The sequence below is a fragment of the Phaenicophaeus curvirostris genome, chromosome 16, assembly GCF_032191515.1.
Source record: "Phaenicophaeus curvirostris isolate KB17595 chromosome 16, BPBGC_Pcur_1.0, whole genome shotgun sequence".
NCBI lineage: Eukaryota > Metazoa > Chordata > Aves > Cuculiformes > Cuculidae > Phaenicophaeus > Phaenicophaeus curvirostris.
This window is the reverse complement of record NC_091407.1, coordinates 16,677,218-16,687,319: the sequence shown is the minus strand read 5'-3', so window position 1 is coordinate 16,687,319 and position 10,102 is coordinate 16,677,218. Positions and strand designations below refer to the sequence as shown.

General features: G+C 48.9%; 1 protein-coding gene across 1 annotated transcript; it reads left to right on the top strand.

Annotated features, from left to right (window-relative positions):
• Positions 1–245: 245 nt before the first annotated feature.
• RNPS1 (RNA binding protein with serine rich domain 1) lies at positions 246–9,873 on the top strand. The gene is made up of 7 exons (XM_069869806.1): positions 246–301; positions 3,803–3,958; positions 4,226–4,417; positions 5,874–5,976; positions 6,757–6,910; positions 7,362–7,503; positions 8,783–9,873. Coding segments are annotated over exons 1-7 (855 nt in total). The 5' UTR covers positions 246–299; the 3' UTR covers positions 8,889–9,873.
• Positions 9,874–10,102: the final 229 nt, after the last annotated feature.

Genomic DNA, 10,102 nt, shown 5'->3' with positions numbered 1-10,102 from the left:
CCCTATCCCCCGTCCCTACCCCTGTCCCCCTGTCCCCGTGTCCCTGTCTCTCTCCGTCCCCCTGTTCCTCTGTCTCTGTCTCCTCCTGTCCCTGTCTCTCCCTGTCCGTCCCTGTCCCTGTCTGTGTCTGTCCCTGTCCCTCTCTGTCCCTGTCGCCCCCGGCCCTGCCCCCCTCCTGCCTTCAACCGCGCCCCCACCCTCCCGTCCCGTGACGTCATCACCCCGCGCCGCCCCTTCCCGCCCGCGTCGCGTCGATCGCGCGCGACGGGCGCGGAGCGGCGGCAGCGGCGGTGCTGAGGATGTGAGTCGGGCCGGGCCCGGGGCGGGATCCGCGTCCATCGGGCTCGGCCGAGGCGCGGAGCGACCCCTCCGCCGCGCGGGGCAGCCGAGGGGAGCGGGACGGAGCCGCCGAGGGGGAGATGGCGGGGCGAGGGGTCGTGGATGGCGCCGGGGCGCCGCGGCCTACCGGGCCGGGGGGCGGGGAGGGCGCCGTGGGGGCCGGGCCGGGGCGGGGCCGGGGCTCTGCCCGCGGACCGGGGCCCGTGGCGGTCGCTGGTTGTTCCCGGGGCGGGCTCCGCTCTTACCCGACTTTCTCCCTCGGAGCTTTTCTCCCTCCGTTCCTCAGCCCGCGCCCTGCCTCCTCGCCCCCGGCACGATCCCTCTCCGCCTGGCGCTCTAACGATCCCCGCGGCGTGCGAACCGGGACGCGGAGCTGCCCTGTGCCCCGTGATTCGCTCGAGCGAGCCGCCGCAATCTTGCGAAGAGCTGCCGAGCGTTGAACCCGCTCCGCACACGAGGAAATTCTTTCTCCTTTTTTTTGCAAATGGGGATAGGAAGTAAAGCGCCATGCGGGACTTTGCTGTAGTGGTGCAGGACGTGCAAGGGAGAGCCGAGTTTGCGTCCTCTGCTACAGAATTGCAGCTCCGAGAGTGCAAATCGACTCTTTAAAGTAGAGAGTTGTGTGTGAAATGAGCCTTTGGCTAGTGTAGATTGCTTTTAGACTTTGTGATTTGGCGTGGGTGCTGCAAAAACATCAATTTGTTAAGGACTGAGAGTGGTTTTGATTTTAAGGAAGCAGCGTTTCACTTAGAAATGCGTTGTTGTACATCCTCGTGTGAAGATTATTTTTCTATCCTTTTCACATCTTCCAGCAAACGTCTGAACACACACGGGTGGCTTCCTATGAGTTGTGTCTCATAGGCTGAGGTTTCCAGCTGCAGTAAGCTAGGCAAGGGGTGTTCCTGAGACAGGAATATGTTTCGATGGAGAGCAAACCCTGGTTAGTTTTGAGGCTGCTTGAATCCTGCATGCATCATCCTGTGGAAGTTTGCTGCATGGATAAATATCACGTAGGGCTAAAACTGGGGTCTGCTGTCAGATATAGATAACTTTGGCGAGGCCCTGTCCCATGTTGCCCAGGGGAGCTGTGGCTGCCCCATCCCTGGAGGTGTTCAAGGCCAGGTTGGATGGGGATTTGAGCCCCCTGATTGCAGTGGGAGGTTTCCCTGCCCCTGGCAGGGGGTTGGAACTGGGTGGGCCTTGAGGTCCCTCTCAACCCAAGCGTTCCATGATTTAACTATGAGCTACCCATATCAGATGTAGATCTCTGTGTCTGTAATTAAAGCTGCAGATAGTTTATATGGCTGAGCTGGTAGCGTCACCACTGTGATAGTCCACAGGCACAAGAGGAGTCAGCGTGTAGGAAGAGAGAACACAAGCCTGACTGTGGTTTGTTTAGGAGAAGGTGGGAAAGGCAAAGGCTTTTTTGGTCTTTGAGTCCCAAAACTGTTCTGTTCTGTTCTTCCAAGGGAGTCAGCTGGTTTCATGCAGTGGCTTAGAATTTTTGAACTGCAGCCCTAGCACTAGAGGCATAGAGCTGGTTAGAAATTACAAGTTTGCTTGTCTTCATCACCTTTGCAGCCCCTGTGGAGCAGTCCTGGGCTGCCTTCCTACTGCCACTGGAGAAGACATTTCCTGTCCCAGCGAGCTCTGCCAATGACACGTTTGTCCTGTGGGTTTCCTCTTCTCCACGTAGAAATGGACGGGTGTCTTTTGACTTCTGTTTTTTTAGGGAGCTGAGTTTGCAAATGTTGGTTTGTGTTGCTTTTTGGAGGTGTTGTATTAAGGAAACTTTTGAACCTGAAAATCATGAGAGCAAGTTCAGCTGCTCAGAAGTGATTTCTTCCCAAACATAAACTTAATTGTAATTTAAAGTAATTGCTTACTGGAATCTGATGCCAGAAGCGTAGAAGCAGCTCTTGGATACAGTGAGCTGGAGAGGTTTTTTTCCTTGTTAGCTAGTTTTCCCTGTGGTGCATGTGGAGTTAGAGATGTTTCCAACATTGTGCAGTACTGTGAGTGCTCAGACCTGCTGAGCTTGGCAGCTCAGACGTGCTCATGCCCACTTCTCTGTTTCTTGAGTATTCGATTCATAGGTAGATAGGGGTGTTACAGCAAGTTGAATCTGCTGCACTCGTAGTGATAACATATGCTGGAGGCAGCTTTGTAACATAGATGTTAAATGATCCGTGTGGAATAGTCAATGCAACGTGCATTGCAGAATATGGGATGGGTGCAGTCCTCTCATGGGAAACCTCTGGAATTCAACTAATACCTGGTATTTCCATGTCAGATAGCGGGCTGTTAAATTTGTCTCCTTTGGATCTGGAGTAAAGGGGGAACTGATGGGAGCTCGGTGAGGTCAGAGTCCAGTTCAGACTTTCTGCCGGGAAGTTAAAGTGGGAGCTGCTGTTGCAGCAGTGCGGCAAACGGGGCCCTTCAACCTAGTCTTTCCAAGCCTGACAGAGATTTGGAACCTGCATGTCAAGGCTGAAAGCAGCCATAGGGGTGGTGGTTCTCAACAACCCTTTCTTCCTGACAAATTAATGCTGCATGGCACAAATTGGCTTTGGAGAAAACTGGTGCTCAGTCCTCGGGAGGCAAGGTGCCCTCAAGAGTCACGAGCTGCATGTACATCTTGCAGAGGAGATGAGTGTCCTCTCTCTGCTGTTTCTTTGGTTGGATAATTCAAGTCCTTTGTACTTCTGTGAGTATCAAAGTGATGGCTTTAGACATGGGTGCAGATTTCCTGGTGCCAATTTGAGCCAGCTGTGAGGTTGGCCGTTAAAGGGCCAGTACCAGGATGCTTCAGTTACAAGTGAAGCGCTCTGTGAAGCCAGTGGATGCCCAGTGTACTGCTGTTGTTGCAAAATAGGTTTGGTATTTTTATGCCTGTCTGCGAGTTGCTTATTTTTCTACCCTTTTATCTCATCGCTAGGCTGTTCTTTGGAGGTTATTGCACTCCATTAGGGATCAGTTCTCAGAACTGAGGACTTAGAAGTGGGATTTGAGATATGTGAGGCTCGTTTGGTGCTGCTTTGGGCACCTCCGAAAGGGAAATGGGAGTTATCAGAATTGAAAAAGAAGAGTTTGCTAGGACTGAAAGAAAATAATAAAAAGTCCAACATTGCGTGATTTTTTTAGGCTTAACAAAACTGGGGATGGTCCTAGGGCTTTCCCAGTGAGAACTGGACATGTACCTCTTCCTGAGTGAGTTTCTTTGTGAGAGCATCACTGTGTGCTGTAGCTGTCTTCCTCAAAGCTGCTCCGTAGTGCAGAATGTTTTCCTTTTTTTAAAAACCCTCAGCCTGCCCTGCACATTAACTCTGCAGTTGCAGGGGTCTGGAGTTACATTTGAAGTTCAGTGTTCTGTGTTGCTATTCCGTTCTTCATTTGGATATGAGGTTTTTGCTGGTTGTGTTTTTCTGTATTGAACAATGACTTCTGTGATTTGTTCTTCAAGGGCTCCCTCACCAACCAAGCGCAAGGATAGGTCAGAAGAGAAAGCAAAGGACCGCTCCAAGGATAAAGCAGCCACTAAGGAGTCGGGTGAAAAGGATCGTGGACGAGATAAGACACGCAAGAGACGCAGTGCTTCCAGTGGGAGCAGCAGTACCAGGTACTGCAGCCAGTAGTAAATTATAGTGTTTTCAGAAATGGCAGCTTTATTTCTGGTACCTCTCATTCCCTGTGGCATGGACTTACTGAAAGCTTGTGTTGTGTTGTGTCACAGTGCAGTTCTGTCTTACTGAAAGGGTTTGGGCTTTTAGGTGTGGATTTTCTTTTGCTATGCAGCATCAGTTTTCATTGTTCTAACTTGTCGTTGCTCTCTCTTATATTACCAGAAGGTTTTCAGCTATTCTTTTTTATCCCCATCCATGAACAGATCCCGTTCCAGCTCAACTTCCAGTTCAGGGTCCAGTTCCAGCACTGGTTCTAGCAGTGGCTCTAGCTCCTCTTCTGCCTCAAGCCGCTCTGGGAGCTCCAGCACCTCACGCAGTTCCAGTTCCAGCAGCTCCTCTGGATCTCCAAGTCCATCTCGACGGAGACATGACAACAGGAGACGCTCCCGCTCCAAGTGAGTTTTATTTATCCTTGGAATTAGCAGATGGCAGCTTCATCTCCATGTAGAACTGTGATCAGAACAGATATTTTTCTGAGGACTGTTTGCTTTCTCCATAGCTTAGAGATATAAATTCTGTTAGAATGAGTGTGTTCCTTTTGCTTACAATCAAAACGTTCCCTGTAGGAACAGAGATTAAAAAAACCCTTTTAAAGAGTGATTTTTCTCATATTATGTTTTGTAGAGGCAGTTTTGATCGGTGTTTCCCCAATAACACAGGAACGTATGGGCGCTACACAAGAGTAAAGCTCTGGTTCCTGGTTTTCAGCTGAAAGAGGGGAGATTGAGATGAGATCTTAGGCAGAAATGTTTTGCTGTGAGGGTGGGGAGGCCCTGGAACAGGTTTCCCACAGCAGTGGTGGCTGCCGCATCCCTAGAGGGGTTCAAGGCCAGGCTGGATGGGGCTGGGAGCCCCTGATCCAGTGGGAGGTGTCCCTGCTCGTGGCAGGGGTTGCGACTGGATGGGCTTTAAGGTCCCTTCCAACCCAAACCATTCTATGAAATTACGGCCAGGACTAACAGAAAAGTCAGGGCTGAGGACACAGTGTATCTGTGTGTGTGTGTGAGTTTATATTCCTAGGTATGAAAAGATAAAATGGGAGTGGCAGCAAAGGAGGCATTTTCCTGCAAGGGCAGGCATCAAACCATGTCAATGTCCATGCAGTTTTTCCTTTGGATGATTCTGTACATAAGGTGCTGAAGGCTGACCAAAGCTACTGAAGTGTTATAAGTCAGGGTGGGTTTTTCTAGCATATCCCTCAATTTATGGACAGTTAAGATTAGGAAGAAGCATAAACTGAAATCTTCTGCATACTGATTTTTTTACAGATTAAAATTGCATTCCAGATGTTTGTTTTTTTAAAAAAACTACCCCAAAATTGTGATACACAGCTACATAAATAGTTGGGGTTTTTTTTAAATTATGGCATTTCTGGACCTCTGTAGTGAACAGAAGAGAAACAGAAATCACCAGACCCCTTAGTCTGCCCGGTTGGGGTATGCTTTTGTGTTTATGTCCTCATTTTGCATTTTTAATTGTTGAGAAAAAGAATGGCTTTTGTTTTAACAACTGGGAAATTGTTTACCTATGGCCAACAACTTGATGGAAATGTTTCTAAATTTCATGTTCATTACCCTGGTTGTAGTAAAGTTGAAAATTCACAAAAAAAGGCTTTCAAATTCCAGAAGGTTCTAAAGCTAAAGCAGGGAAGGCAAATCCAAATTGTGAGGTGTTTCCAAGTGGAACATTCCCACCACCACCTCAGCACTTCCTAGCCTATAGCTTCTTGAATAAAAGCATGTCCTCCCAAGAAAAATGATTCAGGCTTTTTTTTGTCATGATAATGACTGGCTGCTTGGTTTTGTGTTGCGTGTTCCCTGAAAACTAAACATTTTCTATTGTCAAAATCAGGTCCAAGCCACCCAAGAGAGATGAAAAGGAGCGGAAGAGGCGGAGCCCATCGCCCAGACCTACAAAAGTGCATGTTGGAAGGCTCACTAGAAACGTGACCAAGGTGTGCTCCCCTGTAATATCAAGCTTGCAGATTTTCTGTGAGGACTTGCAAGCAGCAATTTTAAAGTTCTGGAAGCTTTTCTGTTGCCAGAGTGCTATTCTTGGAAATCCTTGCTTTGTGTCCAAATTGAACAGTGAGGAAAATTGTGGTAGGGTTTTACTGAGCCATAACCAGCGCAGCCTTTTGAACTGTGTACTAGTTAAGAGGTCAGTCTGCTTTGTCAGGATCCCCCACCTTGCATCCTGCCTTGCTAGGAAGAAAACCAGAAGTTGAGATGAGAGGTGAAATGACCTTGGAGATATTAAGTGTATCTGGAGGTTCTTGATAAAGGATCTGAAGAGAGCAAGGCTGGCTTGAGTTGTCTTTGCTAGAATGTAGCTCAAATGTCTTCAGAGGTAAAAGGTTTAGGGTGCCAAAAAAAGAGGGTTTTTTAACAAATACTTACTTTTGCACCTTAAGAGTTTTCAGCTGAGAGCATAAGCTCCCTGTTAGGGTTCCTAAGAGGAGTTTTACACTGGTTGTGTTTTTGTAGCCAGTGTTGATGTGCAGCAGGAATGCTGTTAGCTCCAAAGTTTGGAGTAATTCAATGAGGAGCTAAACGGACAACAGCAGAGAAAGCAGTGGGAATGCTTTCCATGTCTGGCCAATGAGAGGTGTCTCTTCCTGATCCTGGCATTGGTTTGGAGCTAATCTAGTGTTGTGCAGCTTGGCCTTAGTGCTCTGTGCCAGCAGACCTGGTCAATGTGGTCTGCATCATTAAGACTTGCTCTTTCTCTGCAGGATCACATCATGGAGATTTTTTCCACTTATGGAAAGATTAAAATGATTGACATGCCAGTGGACAGGCTGAACCCACACCTTTCCAAAGGTTATGCTTATGTGGAGTTTGAGAATCCAGATGATGCTGAGAAAGCCCTGAAACACATGGATGGAGGTAGGTATCAAACGCTGCAAGGAGGCTGGATGCTTCTAAAAATCTTCAGATGGGTTTGATCTGAAAGTGATTTAGAGACGATGGGGAACTGACCTGAAATACTGTCTTTTCAGCCCAAATGGCTTTGGCTTTTGTGTGGGCTTTGTGTGATAGATCAAAAAGAATCGCGGAACTATTAAAACCTGAGTTTTTTCCAAAACAAGTAGTAATAAAATCCTTTAAGTTTTTGTGAGAATCTTTCCTGGTTAGCACCTGAACTGCAGCTTAAGAGGATATTCAGTTAGGAAATCTGGTGTCTGTTTGGGCTTTGTCAAAATAACCCTGGTAGAAAGGGGACTGCGAGCTGCCTCGTGCTTCAGTTGCTGTGGCAAAGTTGTGAGTTGCAGTAACGTGATGTATAGATGTTAGTGTTGGAAAACACTTCTTCCTGTTTTTGTGATTCCCCCAAAAGGCCAGATCGATGGTCAAGAGATCACTGCCACGGCTGTGCTGGCGCCACGACCCAGGCCACCTCCCAGACGCTTCAGCCCACCCAGGAGGATGCTGCCGCCACCACCCATGTGGCGCAGGTCCCCCCCTCGCATGCGGAGAAGGTGAGAGCTGTGATGATTGGGATTTCCTTCTCAGTGCAGCAGCATGTTATCCCTGAAAAAACTTGGCATGAGGACCATTTAATCTTGTTGGGTGTGACTTTCGCCTCCAAATGACAGTAACATCTTTTGATCATCACTCAAAGCTGGATTGTGCTTCGTGACTCCCTAACACCGGGGTGACCGGCTCTGATCTGTGCCCTGCACGCTGTCTAGTTGGAAATGTCAGGTGTTTTCCAGCCTGTTCCTAGAATCCTTTCTGCATAAATGCTTGGAGGTGAAGTGGGAATGGATTTGTGACTGGCAGAATGTTTTGGCAGCCTGCTCCAGCTGCTTATTTGACTGAAGCACTTCCAACTCACTTCCCTTATTTATATGAACGGGCACGCAAGGAAAAAGTGGCCCTGCTCCCTCAGGTGAGCGGAGTATGCTGACCCCAACATGCACGCACCCTCTCTGCAGCTTGGGGCTGCCTGGCCACGCTCCAGTAATGAGTCCTGGGTTCCTCCTCAGCATCCAGGTGGGCTCCTCTGTCTTGGAAATATATTTAAACTTGTCACTAGTAAAAGTAGCTCTCGTTTGAGATGCTTGATTGCCGAACGGCTTACGAACTACACGTTTAGCAATGCGAATTAGTTCACGTGGCCCAAGATGCACTGTGTGTTGGTCCTCCTTTAAATGTGCTTTTGCTTCAGCTCTGGCAAAAGCAGATTTTGGTCCCTCCTCATTTGTTTTCTTCCTTCGTCTCGCTTCTGTTACGCTGTTCAGGCTCTTAATATCCTGTGCCTGGAACCTTGGTGTCGCACTGGTGACAGATCTACAGCACTGAGAAACTGGAAGTTTTAACTATTTCCTTAGAGTTCACCTTCCTCTAGGAAACATCCCTGTGGTCCGAAAGGGCTTGTGTCAATCCTTTCCCAAATATCACTGTGTTGCAGGAATCCCAGCTTGCCTTTCAGGTGAAGGAGAACCTGATCTAGAATAATCGTGAGCTGGTTTTGCTTGAGGAAGAAGACAAGATCTGTGTCTGTCTTGTATGTTAAATATTCTTTCAGCTTCCTGAAGCAGAGGGAGGGGAACCAGAATTATTTCGGCTGTGTTGGTGTTTGAATTCCCTTTTTCCTTGCTGGAGCTGGCTGTATCACTGCGGCTCTCGCTGTGGTGTCTGAAGGGGTTTGGGGGCGGGGCAGGGAAGTGGTTTTGAGAAGCTGGTAGATAAGCTAATTGGTGGAACCTGTTGCTGTTTTCTCCTAATGAAAACTTTCTCTTCCTTCTCTGTCAGGTCCCGGTCTCCGAGGCGCAGATCCCCTGTTCGCCGACGATCACGATCCAGATCTCCTGGACGAAGGCGCCATCGCAGCCGCTCCAGCTCAAACTCCTCACGATAAAGCAAAAAGACTGAACAGCTTTTTATTTTTTAACTTAAATCCCATCAGATTAAATATCGTACCTTTTTTTTATAATGGGTCTGGGTGAGGAGGAGTGAGGGAGAGCAAGATAATCCTGGCGGTGAAGGCAACCCAAGAGGAGTCCCAGCAGGTCCCGGCCAGCTCATCCTTTGCTGCGGGGCTTCTAGTTTCCTGGCATTGAATCAAAATTAATTGAAAATGGCTTTGATTTCTAAGGCTGCAAAAAAAACCTCTTTTCCAGGTAAATGGAAGGAAAGATTTTGCAGCTTGCCTTTCTCCAGCTAGCAGGCTGCTGCTTGGTGATTTCTAAATGCTTAGCACGCTGTACAGACAAGCACATGAAGCTTGAGCTATTGCAGAAACCCTGTCTGGTGGACAGAGGCGTTTCCCTTGGTCTCTAGGTGCCAGCACGGGGTTTTTCAGAGCTGGTGGGGTCCAGGTTTGCCCAAGACTTAAAATACCAAGTTTTTGCTTTGTTCTGATTCCTAAACAGATGATTCGTTTCTGCAGGGTAAGCTCCTCTGTAACACGCATACCAGGCGATCTCTGCCAAAACAGCAGTCCAGCCCACTGGATCCTTCAGCAGAGGAGCTGGGAACCTTAAGGACTGGTTTGTAGCTGCCCCTGTGAGTGATTTTTATCACCTTTTCTTAAAAGATTTTGGTAAAAACTTCCTGGAACCCCTGGTGAAACAATGTGAGTGCTTCAGCCTTCCCAAATCTCAAATCAGGTGGCTGCACCATTGATCCCGTGGGCACCGCGAGGCATGGAGGGCAGCGGGCAGCTGCAGCACCAGCTGGGTTGGCAGGGGTTCCACGGGGAAGCGTTTTCCACGGTTGTACAGTCCGTGTATACAGATCCCTTTGTTCCGGTGTTTTGTATGACTTTGTAGCCTTTGGGCCATGTTGTGTTTGTACTCGCGTAGGACGAGAGGCTTGAATAAAGCAGTAGGGTTGACAAGAGATGGACTGCCTCCCTCCTTCTCCAGCCCTGGATTCTTGCGGCGGGTTTGGGCAGGGGCGCCAGTGGTGGCCACCAAGTCCCCTGATTTCTCGTTGGCCACCAACCCCCCCGCCACACCTCTCGCTGGCCACCAAACCCCCCTGTCTTGGCTACCCGCTCGCCCCTCGTTGGCCACTGCCCCCCACTCATTGGACGGGGTTGCCTTCCCCCCACGTGGCTGCTTTAGCCCC

Bases quoted from the DNA above. Each gene is read 5' to 3' on its own strand.
- RNPS1 (XM_069869806.1), top strand. The intron at 4,418-5,873 runs GTGAGTTTTATT...TGTCAAAATCAG, and splicing joins AGGAGACGCTCCCGCTCCAA to GTCCAAGCCACCCAAGAGAG. The intron at 5,977-6,756 runs GTGTGCTCCCCT...CTTTCTCTGCAG, and splicing joins TCACTAGAAACGTGACCAAG to GATCACATCATGGAGATTTT.